General features: G+C 35.8%; 1 protein-coding gene across 4 annotated transcripts in view; it reads right to left on the reverse strand.

Annotated features, from left to right (window-relative positions):
- Positions 1-18,151, reverse strand: part of SYNE3 (spectrin repeat containing nuclear envelope family member 3) — a 205,250-nt gene that overhangs the window by 95,280 nt on the left and 91,819 nt on the right. For all 4 annotated transcript variants that reach the window (XM_074213018.1, XM_074213016.1, XM_074213017.1 and 1 more), the window contains 3 exons: positions 16,350-16,511; positions 9,724-10,068; positions 6,902-7,038 (listed from right to left, as the gene is read on the reverse strand). In XM_074213018.1, the coding sequence (XP_074069119.1) occupies positions 6,902-7,038; positions 9,724-10,068; positions 16,350-16,511 (644 nt within the window). The remainder of the gene's footprint in view (positions 1-6,901; positions 7,039-9,723; positions 10,069-16,349; positions 16,512-18,151) is intronic.

Here is an 18,151-nt window from a genome sequence, read left to right on the forward strand (position 1 = left end):
CTTCACAGGGTTATGGAAGGCACAAAGGAAAAGTAATAATGGAACTAAATGGAACTAAATAATGGAACTTTAGAATGAAAGTACTAATTACTGGAGGAACAGTGTGTTTTTCCTTCTTGGTTGTCTGTTAGCATGAAAAACTTCATAGCTATCTTCTATCCAAGTCTATACTAATGTCTTAGGCATAAACTATATTTCCACTGAATTCTCTTGTCTTTGAAATTCTATAGATGATGACGCTTGTTGGGAAATAAGTGAATCTTGTATATGCCAACTAAATAGGGTTTTTAATAACTCACAAAATTCACAGACCTAAGAATTCATAGAACACCTAGAAATCTTAAAATATTTCCCTTTAGTCAAATATAATCTCCATGATGACAGAAGCTATATTTTTGTCTTTTTATTCCCAGTGCCTAACATTTGAGCCTTTAATGTTTGTTGAATTTAATTGAATATAAAATGTTAAAGTTGACCAATAGAGATCATCCCTTTTAGTCTTATGCTGTCATTTTAAAGAGAAAGAAACCCAGAATCAGAGGCATGGGTATTTTTACTTTGTTGCTTTGTCAGAGTTGTGACTGCTACCCCATCTTTTCTGAATTCATATGAGCAGGCTAAATTCCTCATTTGAATTCTTTGTGAATATCTATTCAAAGTATGTTTCTTGTAAACCACATATTGTTGAATCCTACTTTATAATTCATTTTGCTATCCCTTTCCACTTTATTACTGAATTCAACTCACAACAGCCTTTTTGTGTTTTTAATTGTGAATTTTCCTTTATTATATTTTCTTATACTTTATTACAAATCTTTGCCATCCTCCCCATTTTATGGGGTAGGGACAGAGGAGTGTGATTGACATTAGTAATTTCTAATTGGAGTAATTTACAATCTGCTTCCCTACCTCTACCCTTTCTTCTTTCCCTTCACCCATACTCTGACCACTGGTTCTTATATTTCAATTTCTTTCCTTTTAATAACTCTTTTTTCATATATTTTCAAAAGCTGAAATTTCTTTTGACTGTCAATATTCTTGCCCCTGTTCTACCTTCATTAAATCTCATTCTTCCTTTGTCCCTATTTTCCTTTTAAGCTTAATGCATTTCTATACCAAATTGTGTGTATGCATATATAAATGTTTATGTATGTGTGTTTTGTGTAGGAGTGTTTGTGGGTATGTATATGGATAGTATAGTATATGAATCCAACCAGCCTTACTCTGATTCAGATAAGAGTGCTGTCTACTTCTCCAATCCTATTTATTATTGTATGTTTTTGTATATACCTTAATTATGAGAAATCATATATAATAATGATTCTTTTATCCACTAGTAACTCCTTTTTTCCTTTTTTTTTTCTTTCCTCATTTAAGACCATTCAAATGAAAAATTCTGTAGTATTAAGGGCCCTCTGCAACAATTCAGCTTGTGGGATATGGGTTTCAGTTATCCTCAGGTTGTCTCAACCTGACTTCTATTGGTTTCTTTGTTAGATCATGGAGGGTTTTCAACTATCCTCTATCCAAGCCTTGTGTTTTCCTTATTTGACTCTCTTGTAAGATATTGGGGTTCCAAAAGTATGCTTGTTTCTTCTACCCCACAGTATTTCATTATTACATAGCCCCTTGTAATTGGGCAAATGAATTTAACTTTCTGGATTCCTCCTGACTCCTGTGCTTGCATTTTAAAGTTTTTGCTCAGTTCAGATCCTTTAATAGGAATGTCAGAAAAACTTTCATTTCACTAAAGATTAATTTTCTTAGCCCCCAAGGATTATATTCAATTCTTTTGAGATTCATTATTCTTTGTTGTAAGCCTTTATCTTTTGCCTTTTGGAAAATCATATTCCAAAATTTTCTTTCCTTTGTAGTGCCAAGCCCTTGACTGTGGTTATTTGAACTCTTTCTTTTTGACTGCTTGCAATATTTTTCCTTTTATTTTAAAGCTTCAAATTTTGGTTATAATTTTTCCTTAGAGCTGTCATTTTGAGGTTTCTTTCAGGAAGCAACCAGTGGATTCTTTTTATTTTTACTTTTTCCTTTGGTTCTAAAGGATCTGGTAGTTTTCAATTCTGGCTTCTTGAAATGTTATCTAGGATTATTTTGTTTGTTTGCTTTGGGGAAAATCAGGTGAACATTAAGTTATCTCTTTTTGACTTGTTTTCCAGTTTAGTTTTTGTTAAATGATAGATGCCTTATGTTTCCTATTTTTCAATTATGATTTTGTTTCAATATTTCCTGTCAGTTATGTCATGGAATCACTGATTTCTGTCTTATCATTCTCATTTCTATGGAGTTTATTACTTTAGTAACAAACATCTTCTATCTTCTGTTATAGACTCTCTCTCTTTCCCCTTTAATTCTTTTCTCCAGAATTCTTTCACTTATGACCTTATGTTTCATATCTTGCTTCATTTGTTATAGCCATTCCTATTATCCTTGTTGCCAAATGATTTTTCCCTGAGCATGTAGTTCTTGTGGAGTTATTCAAGATTGATCTTTTGGAAATTTGTGATCCATAACTTTTCTTCATTATATTCAGTGTCTTTTTTACTGTTTACTCGTATCTTTGGTCCCTAGTCCTGATTTAAGACTTTGTGTTTGGATTGGACTTTGCTTCCTCCTGAATTCTTGGATGGAGTTGGGCCCTGTTTGTTTTGGCCTCAATTTTCCAGGTTCCTGCTGCTGGCTTTCACTTTTTCTGGTGTGTCCATATTCACAAGCATTGACAGGTTTTAGGCCTTCTTCCATTGTTGTGTTCTGTGGTCTTAAGGGCCCTCTGCAACAATTCAGCTTGTGGGATATGGGTTTCAGTTACCTCCAGGTTGTCTCAACCTGACTTCTACTGGTTTCTTGGTTAGATCATGGAAGGTTTTCAACTATCCTCTAGCTTCTTTCAGCTGGGTACTCTCATCTTCATGGATAGAGAGGACAGTATATTTCAACATTCTTGGAATGTCTCTGATTCATGCTGGAAGTCTTTCATTATGTTTTACCAGAGCTTCTTCTGGCTTTGACTGCTGCACAAGATGAATGAGATTACTGTGGTTTTTCTTTGATTTTTTTTTATCATTATTTGGTCTAGTGTTCTCTATAGATCTTTGGTAGACTATATATGTGAGAGTTGAGTTCCTTTGCATCTATTTACACAGTCATCTTAATTAAAAAAATCCTTTTTTAATTTTTTTTTTGTTTGGCAAGGCAGTAGGGTTAAGTGGACTGGTCCAAGGTCACACAGCTAGGTAAATATTAAGTGTCTGAGACTTTATTTGAACTCAAGTCCTCCTGCCTCAAGGGCTGGTGCTCTATCCATTGCTCCACTTAACTGCCCCAAGAAGTCCTTTCTTATCTCTTCCTTTTTTTCCCCCTCCCCTTTTATTTCTTTCTTGGTTTAACTTCCTTCCCCCAGTCCTGAACATATTAGCTCTAAGTAATCCATGTCCCACACTGAGAGGAAGATTGATAATGTCAATTTAAATATATCTTTCCTTCTCCCCTCCTCTTACAACAGTAATGTCTAAGATCCTTGTAGGGATTTTATGTGATTCCTGCGCACTAAAGTAAATACCTCTCAGGTGCTTCTAATCTATAGAAAGAATAAGTACAAAGTTTTTAAATTTTAAAAAGTAGTTTGAAAAATAGAGCATTAACTAGAACAGATGCTTGAAAAAAAAAGGAATTCCTGTCCTGGTATCATTTGAACAGTCCAGGTATGCTTCTGGGAGTGATATCTTTGAAATTCTTTGAAAGATGAGAATAAGAGATTTTCATACCAGTCTCTGCTAACCAAATGCTGCATATGATAAAGTTGACAGAGTCTACAACTATGGGAATTAACACAAGATTGTTAGAGTAGGATTGGAGTTCCAGGGGACTCTGTCAGTGACAACAGAGAAAAGGGCAGAATCATATATTGTTGGAAAGACAGCTTGGGATAATTGAAGGAACATTTGAATAGGAGAAAGAAGAATTAGTTCAAGTCTTAGCTTTGAAACTCTAGGATCCTAATGTGACCTAAATACTATTTAACCTCTCTAGACTGGTCAGTATCATCTCTTGTAAAATATGACTAATAAGAAGGTAATGAAGCCAAGACAGCAGAGTAAAGACAGGGACTGACCTAAGCTCTCCCCAAAACCTCTCCAAATACCTTTAAAAATGTCTCTAAACAAATTCTAGAGTGACAGCACTCCCAAAAAAGACTGAGTGAATTAAATCTCCAGTCCAAGATTGCTTGGAAGATTGGTGGTAAGGTTCTGTGGCATCAGGGTGAGAGAGAAGCAAAGTAGAGCAGGCCACATTTGAGCGATCCAGCCCCAGAAATCCAGGGCAACCCCATCAGTGATGGGTTCCATACCTCTGAGACCAGAGATTTCAAAGGGCAATTTGGAAGGGCAGCAGGAAAATTCTGCCACACCAGGGTGAAGAGGGGAGCACAGGTGAGCATAGGTGGACTAGGAGCAGTTCTTGGAAGCTCCTGAATCAGCAGTGGCAGCTCTTTTCCAGAGCTCTTGGTCCACAGACAATAAAGGCGGGGGGGTCAGATAAAAATTACAGAGGTCTCTTCAATATCACTGAGGCAGGCTTTTGTTGCATTGTCCATAATCTTATTTGGGTCCCAGTCCAAAAATGAAGACGAGCAGTAACACAGTAGAACTTGCTGCTGCAGGAGAATGGGAGACCCTCCTCACAGTTCCAGGACAGGAAGGAGTGCTTGTGGTCACCAGAGCATAGGCCAGGAGAACAGCAAAAGCTTCTCCATAGATCATACCACCTTGGAAGAACTGAAAACTTGTAGAACACTAGAAGTATCTTTGAAAACAACTTGCAAAAAACCAAAAGCTTGGGACAGGGCACTTTCTACCCTGGAAGCAGAGCCCTACCTGAACAAAGAGTTAAAATCAAGATATAGGCTGGGAAAATGAGCAAAGAGAAGTAAAAAATCTGACCACAGACAGTTACTGTGATGATAAAGAAGATTAAAATACACAGCAGAAGTGAATAAAGTAAAAGCTTCTACATCTAAAAAAATTTTGAAACAAGTTTCTCTGATGAAGACCTCATTTCTCAAACATAGAGAGCTGAGTAAAATCTATAAAAAAAATAAGAGCCATTCCTCAATTGATAAATGTTCAAAAGATATGAATAGTTTTCAGATGATATTATCAAAGTTATCTATGCCCATATTAAAAAATGTCTTAACTCACTATTGATTGGAGAAATACAAATTGTAATAATTCTGATGTACCTATTAGTTTGGCTAACAGGACAGAAAGAGAAAATGACAAATGTTGGAGATTATGTCAGGGAAATGAGATATTAATGCACTGTTGGGGAAGTTGTGAAAAGATGATTGAATCCCAAAAGGCTATAAAACCATATCCACCCTTTGACCTAGCAATGTTACTGAGAAGAGATGAAAAAGAGGAATGAAAAGGACCTATATGGATAAGAATATTCACATATCTCTCTCTCTCTCTCTCTCTCTCTCTATATATATATATATATATATATATATATACATATTTATTTATTTATTTATTTATTTTCTGGTGGCAAGAAATCAGAAATTGAGATAATGCCCATCAGTTGGGGAAATGGCAAAACAAATTGTGGTATGTGATTATGATAACATACTGCTTTAAGAAATGATGAACAGGATGCTCTCAGTAAAATCTAGAAAGATTTACATGAGAATATGCAATGGGAAATGTACTACATACAGAGTAGCAACAATACTGTAAAATGATCAGTTGTGTGACTTGCTTTTTCTCAGCAATGCTGTGATCCAGGACAACTTTGAAGGGCTTTTGATAAAGAATACTATCTAAACTCAAAGAGAGAGAGCAGAGGTGACTGAATACATATTGAAGCATGCTTTTTGTTTAATTTATTTTTCTTGAAGTTTCTCCTTTTTGGGTAGGGGTTATGTTTACTTTCACAATAAGTTATGGAAATAGTTTTGCAGAACTACATATTTTTAATAATTTGCTTTCTCAATGAAGGAGAATGGAGGTGAAGAGTGATTTCAGATCTCAAAGTTTTAAAAACGAATGTTAAAACTTCTTTTTACATGTAACTAGGGAACAATAAAATAAAATAAACAATTGAATAAATTATATCCTGAGGCTTAGAGGAAATGGCAGATGAGGAGATTGTCTCTTGAAAAGCAAAATCTAAGTCTTTAGTCTGTGTCAGATGAATGAATGGATAAATTGTAGTAATTACTACTACCTGTATTAAAAACTAACAACAACACAACTTTTGGGGGTGAAAAGTAAAAGGTATCAAATTTCAAAGAAAATTAGAGTCTGTCTAAAGATTTGTTTTAGGTGACCATTCATCTCCCAGATTCCATTTTATTTTAATAGCAATTTATCAAGTGCCTACTTTGGTACAGAATACTGTGCAAGTAACCAAGACAGCAAAATAACTTAGACAGTCCCTGCAGTCATGGAATTTACATTCTAGTAGAAACATTGGACATATAATATGAGATATCACATGATAAGTGCATTAATGAAGTACAAGAGATACAAAGAGATGTCTTTTGATATTAATATGGGTAGGAATACAACCAAATCTGGCAAGTATTCCAAGCCAAAAACAAAAAACCAGATTGAGGAAAAATTACTGACATAGAAAAAATATAGAGCATGTATTGGGGAAGGTAAATGGTGAGTTTCACTTATGTATAGAGTGAAATATAGAGGGGATATTGTAAATAAAGAAAATATAAATGAGTAACTGGGACAAGATTATGGAGAACCTTCAGTGCTAATCAAAGGAATCTTAATTTTATCTGGTAGATCTTAGGAAACCATTGAGGGATTTGAGCACAAGAGTGATGTGTCCAAATCTAATCATTCACCAAAAAAAAATCACCAATTCTAAATACCTTTGGAACTCTTGTATGGTAGTCACAACACTGTCTGACAGCGGCTGCAAATCATGGTTAAATCGGACAAGTTCCTTAAGTTGAGACTTCAGTCTTTCGGCCTTGAGCTCTTCTGCTGCCAGAGCTGATCTGGTGGCCTTTATCACAAAAACAAGTCAAGTCAAATTCCAAACACCCTGGAGACCATTAAAATAGATTATCCTTAACAAATGTTCATCTGTCAGGGCAATGAATACAATTTGAAAATTGTTTTCTATACATTATCTCATATGGGCTTCACAATAAACTTGAGGGGTAAGAGTTCCAGGAAGGGTCCTAAAGATTGTTAATTTTCCACAGTTATTTCCTGACTATGGTAATAAGAGCATCCTTTACTTCAACTTTAAGCATTCTTATTTATTTTTTTTTTTGCTTGGCAGTTGTGGATCATAGCCCTTCCACTCCTTAGTATATTGTTTTCATTAGCCCATTGTATGATAACTCTAGAGATGGATGTGACCTCAGAAACCACATTGTCCAATTCCATCATATTCCATATTCTATCACTGAGGCCCAGAAAAACAAAATAACTTGTCAATGCCTCTTTCTTGAAGCTGATATTCACACCTGCCAAATATATCTAGGAGGGGAAAGCATGAGCTAGGATAGCAGATAGTCTTTGATTTATTTTTTAATCAGGTACAACAACTTTAGAGCACTTTCAGAATAATAATAATATAGCTCACATTTTATACTCAATAGGTATAAAGGATATGGGAGTTGTAGTGGAGGCAGAAACTTTACAGTTAATAAAATGTAGTTACATTTATTTAAAAACACTGACTTTTATTATCTTATGTGGCTTTTACAATTTACCCATGACTTAGGCAGGGAAAGCATTATTATTTCTAAAAAACTTCCTTGAGGCCACTCAGAAACCAAGTGGAAGAGCTGGGACTGGAAGAGAGGCCTCCTAACTGAAATGTAGGGCAAATAGCTTTAGATTTGGAATGAACATATACTATTACTGTATGACCCTAAGCACTTAATCACTCTGGTCCTTGGTTTCCTCTTCTGTAAAATTAGAGAGTTAGATTAAATGATCTAGTTTTTATTTTTTTATTTATTTTTTATTTTATTTATTATTTTTTTTCTAGTTTTAAATTCTTTAGCACTCTAAACCCAGTGCCTCTTTGTCAAAAATCTTCTTATTCAGAATATAAATCATTATTGCTTTCTTACTAGAGTAGAAAAGAGTGAATAGTTATTTGTGTGTGTGTGTGTTTTATCTCACATGAAGATAGTCTAAAAATCATTCCTCAGTTTATATAGTCTCTTTGTAACTCTTACATCTTGCTTGTTAGTCTTTTGATCAGGAAGTTGGGATTAGAAGCAAGCTTGACCAGCTATCCCTCCCCAGCTGCGAAAACAGGAAGCATGCTCCATCACCAAGAGCAAAATTGTAAGGAGTAGTAAATGTTTGAATACCTCCTCAGTGTTGCCTCCTCTGTTATTATCTCAGTAAGGAAACTTGGGCAATTCAGGAAGCTTCCCTTCTCTTCATTTTATTATATAATGAAAATAATCACTTGGTTTGTTAGCTTTTTTTTGCATAGAGTTTAATGAAAAGTTCATTTTTGGAAAATTCATTGACCTCCCATAAAAAAGAGCATAATAGGGAAGCTAGATCTGGAAAGGGCAAGACTATCTAATCCATCTAATCCTTATTTTTACAGATGAAGGTATTGAGGCCAAGAGATGTGAGGTGACTTGCAAGGTCATGTAGTGTTACAAGAGCTGGACAAGAATCCAGCCCAGCATTGTGCTTCAATTGTTTTGTTTTAGTATATCACATAGCTTCCAGTCAGTGGAACAAGGACCCTCAGAATCTGGATCTTGAGGCTACAAACTCTCAAGGGGTCCAGAGATATAGATTTCAGAAGGTCTTGGATGGAGAAAGATTTATATTTTTATTTTCACTAACTTCTAACTAGAATTTAGCATTTCTTTCAATGATAATCATAGACAACAAATATGAAAAAGGATCAGTGCCTTCTCCCAAGAATCCACTGGAGCCAACTAAACCCAGTTCAGGAGAGCCAATTGTAAAATTTTTAGTGAGGCATTTACACTCACTAAATTGATAATTGCTACAGATCAGGACTTGATTTACTGTATTATTGTCAAAGTTTAAGAAAGTAATGGAGAAAATGTTAATAAGGCAGATTGAACTTTAAAGGTATCTCCTTGTGTAAATACATTTTTCTCCCTAGAAAACTAGTTATTAAATATTTACCAGCATATCCTTGACTTTACCAGACCACCAAAGGTATCTAAGACATTAGAAAGGTAAAGAACCTTTGCCACCGACCCCGAAGAGCAAAGGATCTGCCTGGGACTTCTTTTGAATCTCTTCTATGTTGAGCAGTATTCCATAAGACGTTTATTGAACAATAGGTAATGAATAACTTAGTAATGGACTCATAACTATTGATAACTTGAAAAATGTTGTAGATAATACCAAGCAAGCAGTCCCCTTTCAAACTATTTTTATATCTGGTCAGGCTTTAATATCATAAAAGGAATCTTAGGGATTGTCTAATCTAATCTCCTCATTTTACAGACAAGGAAATTTAGACCAAAGAAATGAATTAACTTGTCTGAGAAAACACAGGTGAGTAAATAGTAGCACTGTCATTCAAACATAGGTCCTCAGACACTATAATTAGTAATACTTCCAAATTATATTTAATCTAATTTACTAACCTGAGGCATTTCTATAACTAACTAGGGAATCCCCACAGCCTAGCTAACTTGTCTGGATGGGGTTATATTTAACTTACAGAGTAAGTTTTCCAGCGCACTATCAACTCTTCTTCATCACTTGCTTTCTCCCTAGGTTCCAGGTCCTCAGTTAGCCTCTGTAGCTTCTTCCTGAATTCTCTGACCTCAGTTTCCAGCTGTTTGGCCTGGGTCTCATAGGCCCCCTCCGACTTTAGGGTCTTCAGCATCCTCTCCTCTTCTTTCTCACAAAAAAGTTTCAGCTTTTCCAAGGCTTTTCTTAGCTCTTCAAGCTCATTAGTAATCTTCTCCCCTCCTATAGGAGAGGTGTTCTGGATAACCCCAGCAGACTGATCCTCAAGCTTCTTTAATTTCTTCTCACCACTCTGAAAATCTTTAGCAAAATTCTAAAGGTAAAGAAGGGTAAAGTAGAGGGTTAAGTAGAAATGAGGAAGTATTTATCATATTTTTGGAGGTTCTCCTTTTCCCATCTAATCCCAAAGCATTTTCATCCTCCTTATCAAATGAACTCATAACATATTAGAGCTGGAAGGGTTAGAGATTGAACATAATAAGAATTTAATAGCACCTACTATGTGCAAAACATTATGCTAGGTACTGGAAATAAAAAAAAATAAAGAGAAACCGTTTCTTCTTCAGTGAGCATATATTATAATGGGAAAATACAATATTCTGATAGATAGTTGGTAACTAACAGACACCTTGGATAGAATGCTGGGCTGGGAGTCAGAAGAACTCAATTCAAATCTAGTCTCTGACACTTAATAGCTCTGTGACCCTGAACAAGTCACTTAACTTCTCTCTGCCTCAGTTTCCTCAACTTTAAATGGGGATAATAAGAAGACTTACATTTTGTTGGTGTTATGAGGAAGCCCTTAGCACAGTGTGTGGCCTACAGTAGATGCTACATAAATGCTATTATTATTATAATAAGCATATGCATGATAATTTGAGGTACAGAAATATCAAGAAAACCCTTATGGAAGCAGTGGTAGAAGAACTGAGGCTTGTAGGAAACCAGGGATTTTAGAAAAGATGTTCCAAGTATAAGAAAGTGACTGTGCTAAGGCAGACAGAGAGGAGATGACATATGAAGTCTTACTTAGGAAGATCAAACGGGTCAATTTGGCCAGAATACAAAGTGCAGAAAGGGGAGTCTGCAACGACCCTAGAAATGTAAACAGAAGTCAAATTATTAGGGGTTTTTGAATGCCAGGCTGAGGATTTTGTGTTTTAGCCAAGAAGCAATCAATAGAGCCAAGGCTCTTTATTGGGAGGATGGTGTGGTCAGACATGCATTAGGAAGATTATTTTGATAGTCATGTGGAAATAGTATAGGAGAGGAAACACCCAGAAGTTAGTATCTAATGAGGACTCTCTTACCCTAAGGAAGGTGAAAGGTGATGAGGGCCTGAACCAAGGAGGTAGCTGGAGAGAAAGGTGGCAAATTTGAGAGACACAGGGAAAGCAGAATAAGGTTGATTTTACATAGAGAAGGAAAGAAAATGAAGGCTTGTTCCAAGATTATGAATCTGAGAAAATATAGAAGAATGGTGGCACCTGTATTAGAAAAGTTTGGAGAAGGTGTAAATTTAGGAGGTAAGATGAATTCTATTTTTAAACAAGTTGTGTCTTAGATGCCATGGGAAATCCAAGTGAATTTGGTCATTCTGATCTCATGCTTAGGAAAGAATCTTGAGAACCAGCTTCATAGAGATGATCATTGAACCCTTGCAGCTTGATGATATCACCAAGAGAGAGGACATGGAGAGGGAAGAGAAGAACCAGGAAGGAACCATGTATGTTGAGGAAGTAGGACATTGATGATGATCTAGCAATGGAATCTGGGAAGGAGGGCGTCAAAATAGTTTCTGGTTGGCAACATATCTATAACTTACAATTAAGTTGAGAGATAGTGAGCTGTCTATGATCACAAAGTCTCTCTCCCCCCACACATATGTGTGTGTGTGTGTGTGGTGTATGAAATTATAGTACTTGAATACAGATCATCCTGACTCTAAGGTTATCCCTCTATCCACTATTCCATGAAGCTACTACTTTGTCTAACTGATCAATCACTCACACACTTTGGTTAAGTACTTAAAATGTGCTAAAGGTGCTAGGAGCTAGGGATGCAAATACAAAGAATAAAACATTTCCTACTCTCAAGGAACTTAAATGCTGACAAATTCATATAATATAAGAATGTTCAGAAAGATGAACCAGGAGAAATCTTTTCATAAAAGTTAAGAGAGGAGAGAGCATCCAAGAATAGGGATATAAGCAAGTGTCAGATGCTAAAAAAAAAAAAAAAAGACAAGGACAGGAATGTAGAAAAGGTTACCTGAGTTAGAAAGGAACTTGGAGGTCATCTAGCCTAATCAATCAATGAACAAGCATATACGAAGCACCTACTATAGGCTAGGAACTCTGCTTAACTGTTTTATTTGACAGATAAAGGACCTGAGATCACCTAGAACTTGTCAGTGTTTACTGATATCTCAGATGGTCTTCACAACAGCTCTGGGAGTAAGGTGCTACTATTAGACTCATTTTAGAGTTAAGACAACTGAGCTAGATGGAGGCTAAGTGAATTGTCCTAGAAATAGTCCTAAAGAAAAATCACTAGCATTAAGGGAAGTCTGAAATGGCTAGGATAAAATGGAACTTTAGCTGAGACTTGAAGGAAGCTAGGAGTCAAGAGGCATAGATGAAGAGGGAGAGAATTCTGGGTATGGAAGAGAGCCAGCAAAAATGTTCAGAGTTGGAAGATGGAATGTAGTGTTGGAAAAAAGTGGAGGAACTATTGTCAATGGACTGCAGTATATTTTGGGGGATGGGAATTGAAATAAACCAAGTTGTAAAGGGCTTTAAAAGCCTAATCGGTCAAGTTTTCATATGTCCCTAATTGCTCAAAGATAGATATTAAATAAGCTATGTAAATAAATATGCAAACAAATCTGTCTTTTGCTCCAACCAATAAATATTTATGCTTAGGAGACTGTACTGTTTTAAACTCAAGTAATTTTTTACCAATTTTTCCATCCCTATGTGAAGCATATACTCACTCTAAAGCTGTATTGCCAATTTCCATAAACTTATATTTCACTACCCAGATTATCTTCCACCTTCTCCAGGAGGCTTTACAGATTAAGGTCAGGATGAAGAACTGCCACATCTTATAAATTAATTACATTTGTGTGCAAGTCTTACCTCGCCAATTTGACTGTCATCTCCAGCTCTTTATATACTCTTCAGTACCCAATATATTATAATAATTACATACTGGACTGCGCTACCTCCTCTCCTTTACCTCATAAAATCCATTATTTCCTTCGAGTCAACTCAAGCTCTACCCTCTAAATGAAGCCTTTCTTTTTCTCCCTCCTAATCCACCATACATTTATTTATTTATGTAAGTAGATGCTATCTCCCCTGATAGAATATAAGCTTCTTGAGGATGAGTCTGTTTTGTTTCTGTTTCCCCAATTCTGGGTGCACAGTGGACACCTAAAGAATGCTTGTTAATTGATTTATTGAAGGTAAATATAATGCATTTAGGTTCAAAGAATCAACTTCACAAATGAAAAGTAGGGGAAACTACTTGGACCAATAGTTCCTATGAAAAAATTCTGTGTGTTTTAGTGAACTTCAAGCTTAAATTAAGTCAATAATGTAAAATGAATTTCAAAGTAGGTAATATTATTCTAGACTGCATTAAAAATGCATGTTCAGGGGCAGCTAGGGGGCATGGTGGATGGAGCACCAACCCTGGGGTCAGGAGGACCTGAGTTCAAATCTGACCTCAGATGCTTAATGATTGCCTAGCTGTGTGCAAATCACTAAATCCCATTGCCTTAAATAAATAAAAACAAAAGAAAAGAAAAAATGCATGTTCAGAAGGCATATAGTGAAATGCTATATTCAATTCTGATCAGATTACCTATGTCTCACATTTTTGCTCTGCATTCCACATCATAGGGAGGACATTGATAAGCTGGGAAGCATTCACAGAAGAATGAAGGGCAGTGATGAAAGGATTAAAGACCATATTATCAGTGGACTAAGAAAAGAAATTAGAAATATTTAGCCTGCAGAAAAGCAAACCAAAAATACAGGGTAGCACATATGATAGTCATTCTCAAGTGTTTGTAAGATTACCATGCTGAGCATGGATTGGAATTGTCCTATGGAGCCTTAGAGGGCAGAACTAGAACCCATTGAAAAAAATCACAGAGAGGTAGCTAGTTTGCAGCACAGTGGAGTCCAGCCCTGGACTTCAGGACCAACCCTGGAGTCAGGAGGACCCAAGTTCAAATTCAGCTGCAGATACTTAATAATAACATAGCTGTGTAACTTTGTACAAGTCACTTAACCCCACTGCCTTGCAAAAAAAAGGCCCAGGAAGACAGATTTAGTCTTGAATAAATGATTGAATCAATGAATGAAAAATCATAACATAAAACAAAAACTTTATATAGTTTTCTAAAACTAGGATGGTTTGCTTCAGAAAATAGATTTTCTCTTCTCACTGAAAATTTTCCAGTAAAGGCTAGATGACCACTTGTGAGTAAGATGTAGAAGGAATTCTACATCACATGAAGTTTCAATTAAAATGTCTCTGAGATTCTGTGTGACTCAGTAACCTGCCTCAGATCACAGTGCTAAATAGGCATCAAAACCAGGATTCATGCCCAAGTCTCCGGACTCCAAGAGCAGAACTCTACACTGACTTACTCTGCTTACTTTGAAGGATAGCCAAATTCTAAGCAATAGCAAGTGACTTGATACAGCTGTGCAACTAATGATTCACTTCCCATTAATCCCTGATAGGTCTCTTGGCCACATTCCTTCTTAGGACATTTTAGATTGTGAGTTCCTTGAGAGGAGTAATTGGGTTTTTTTTGTATTGTTTTTTGGTTTGCTTATTAATTTTCCCAGCACTTCCTTAATGTATAGGAGAAGGTGGGTCTATACCCTGAAGAGATTATGAAAAAGAGTAAAAACATCACTTGTACAAAAATATTCATAGCAGCACTGTTTGTGGTGGCAAAGAATTGGAAATTAAGTGAATGTCCTTCAATTGGGGAATCACTTAACAAACTGTGGTATATGTGTGTGTATATATATGTGTGTGTGTGTGTGTGTGTGTGTGTGTGTGTGTGTGTGTGTGTGATGGAACATTATTGTTCTGTTAGAAACTAGGAAGGATGGGAATTCAGGGAAGCCTGGAGGGATTTGCATGAACTGATGCTGAGTGAGATGAGCAGAACCAGAAGAACACTGTACACCCTAACAACATGGGGGTGATGGTCAACCTTAATGGACTTGCTCATTCCATTATTGCAACAATAAGGTACAAATCTGCGATGGAGAATACTGTCTGTATCCAAAGAAAGAATTGTGGAGTTTGAAGAAAGACCAAAGACTATTACCTTTAATTTAAAAAAAGTTATGTAATTTTGCTATCTCTTATATGTTTCTTCCTTAAGGATATGATTTCTCTCTCATCACATTCAACTTAGATCAATGCATACCATGGAAAAAATGTAAAGACTAATAGACCTCCTTCTGTGGGGGGTGGGGGGAAGGAAGCAAGATTAGGGGAAAAATTGTAAAATTCAAAAATAAATAAAATCTTTCTTTAAAAAAAAAAGAAAGGAAAAGGAGTATCAACAAAATTAGTTATTTCAGAAGGATGACCTGTGATCCATCTTGAAAATGTCATGAAGAGAAATCATTTCTGGTAGGGATTATTCTTCATTGAAATATGTTAGAAGTTGAAAATACTTTATTATAAATAACTTACCTGATATGCACTGTTTTGAAATTGATTATTCAATGTATTTATATATACCATCCATGAACCTTCTGTTCTGAACTGAAATAAATCTGGAAACTTTAAAAGAACTTCATTTTTTGTTTGTTTTTTTTTTTGCAAGGTAATGGAGTTAAGTGGCTTGCCCAAGGCCACACAGCTAGGTAATTATTAAGTGTCTGAGGCTGGATTTGAACTCAGGTACTCCTGACTCCAGGGCCAGTGATCTATCCACTGTGCCACCTAGCTGCCCCAGGAATTCACTTTTATATTAGAACATGGGTATTCAATCTTTTAGTTTTATTGAGCCAACAAAAACTTGTCAAGGATTGCATATAAGAATTTAATATTTATTTATGACTATAAGGTAACCCATATTACCAATGAATATAATAAAATATAATAATGTAATAAAGTTTAATAATAAAAATGAGTATAAGAAAAAATATAGAAGGCTTCCCTATATTTCTGGAATGTACTCTCTCCTTTCCTCCACCTCATAAAGCCTTTTAGTTCCTTTAAGACTCAATTCAAGCACTATCTTCTAAAAATGATGCCTCTCCTGATTATCCCATTGCTAGCACTCTCCCTCTATAATCAACCATATATTTATTTTGCATATCTGATGACATGCCCTTGGTATTCTCAACATTGATAACTCTGCTGGCACACCTTTACATAATTAGTAAAAACTTGTTAACAAGGCTTGCCAGAACAAAGGATGGCAATTCTCTTCTTCCTACCACAAAGTAGTTCTTATTCTTCCTTGAATTAGGGCAATGGGAGCAAGAACAACATGAATATCCCTTAGGAAAACTTTCAGCCCCAAAAAAGAATATGTGAAATTACCCGTAAAATTTTAAGCTGGTGCTTAGGAGACAACCTGGATCTTCTTCCTAGAGAGGTGTTTACTTTTTCCATCACTCCATTTAGCCACAGGTGAAATTGGTCCACATTTGTCTTGTACTGCTCATGCTCCTTGGTTATCTTTTCAAGTAGACTGACTCTTTCCTATAACATGAACAATAGTAATAACAACAATAATACAAATTAACAAGATTATTTTAAAATCTCTCAAAAGTTTTAATAACTTATCTTACTGGATCCTCTTAGCAAATGTATGAGGTAGGAACAGCTGAGATAATCTCCATTTTATAGATGGGAAAAGGCATTCAGAAAAAGGATGTCACCCATGGTTATATAACAAGTATTTGGATTAGAACACTGGACTTCTGTGTCCTTTCTATCAGATCATCAACTACCAAGATCCCTGGAAGCCAGGCTTTAGCAATGTTTCCATTTTACCCATAAGGAAAAGACATTTTGTGAAGGACAGCCTGGGATACAAGAGAAAGCTCACTGGACTTAAAGTTACTGTAATACAGCTTCAGCTCTGCTCTTTATCAAGTCTCTGCATCACACACTTTTAAGTTTAATTTACTTTAGTAACATTTCTCCAACATTTTCTTAAGTCTTGACAACAAAAAACAATGAATCAAGTCTTGATTTGTAGTCCTGATTTTTAAGATATGAGTACTCAAACTAAAAATTCCACGTTTGGCCAGAGAACTGCTATATGTTGACTTCGGCATATCTCTGGTCCCAGGATATCACTGCATTGATTTGATATTAAGTTTCTTCATGTATCAGGCAGATATATTTGCTCTACCTTCTTCATGGAGTTGAAGTGTTACCACTCAGAACTTGAAGTCAGGAAAACCTGAATTTCAATCAAGCCTCAACACTATCCATCTGACCTTAGTTGAATAACCTCTCTGTGACCCAGCAATTCCAATTTTGGGTCTATATCCAGAAGAAATCATAAAAAGTGGGAAAAGTCCCACATGTTCCAAAATATTCATAGCAGCTCTTTTTAGTGACAGAGAATTGGAAATTGAGGGGATGTCCATAAATTGGGGAATGGCTAAACAAGTTATGGTACAAGAAAACTATGGAATATTATTGTTCTGTAAGAAACCATAAAAAGTCGAATTCTAGAGAAGCATGGAATGACTTACAGGATCTGATGCTAAGTGAAGGGAGCAGAACCAAGAGAACAATATACACATTAACAATATGGTGAGATGATCAGCCTTGATGAAGCAGCTCCTCTCAGCATCTCAGAGAGCTAGGACAAGTATATTAGCCTGGCTATGGACAATGCTATCCCCATCCAGAGGAAGAAAAACAAAACAAAACAAACAAAAACCCCAATCCTTCGGAATCTGATGAACACTTTATAAAATTATCTTTTATGTATCTCCCTTAATCCTAATTCCTCATACTGAGAATGACTATTCTGTAAACATATTTATCAAAATATGTATGTACAATGCTAACCTGATTGTTCACCACTGAGGGGAAGGGATTGGAAAGGGAGGGTGGAAGGAAATTTTGTAACTTAAAAATATACGCATGCATATGAATGAATGAATAACTAACTAAATAAATATTTTAAAAATAACCTCTCTGTGCCTCAGTTTCCTCATTTGTGAAATGGGGGTGATGATAATAGTATCTATCTCACAGGGCTGTTGTCAGGTCAAATGACTAAACATATAGAAAGCACTTTGTAGATATTCAAGTTAGAGAAGTGGTACTATTATTATTATTGTAACCTAAAATACTAAAAAACCCCTATTATTATTATT

This window comes from Macrotis lagotis, chromosome 1 (genome assembly GCF_037893015.1).
Source record: "Macrotis lagotis isolate mMagLag1 chromosome 1, bilby.v1.9.chrom.fasta, whole genome shotgun sequence".
Lineage (NCBI taxonomy): Eukaryota > Metazoa > Chordata > Mammalia > Peramelemorphia > Peramelidae > Macrotis > Macrotis lagotis.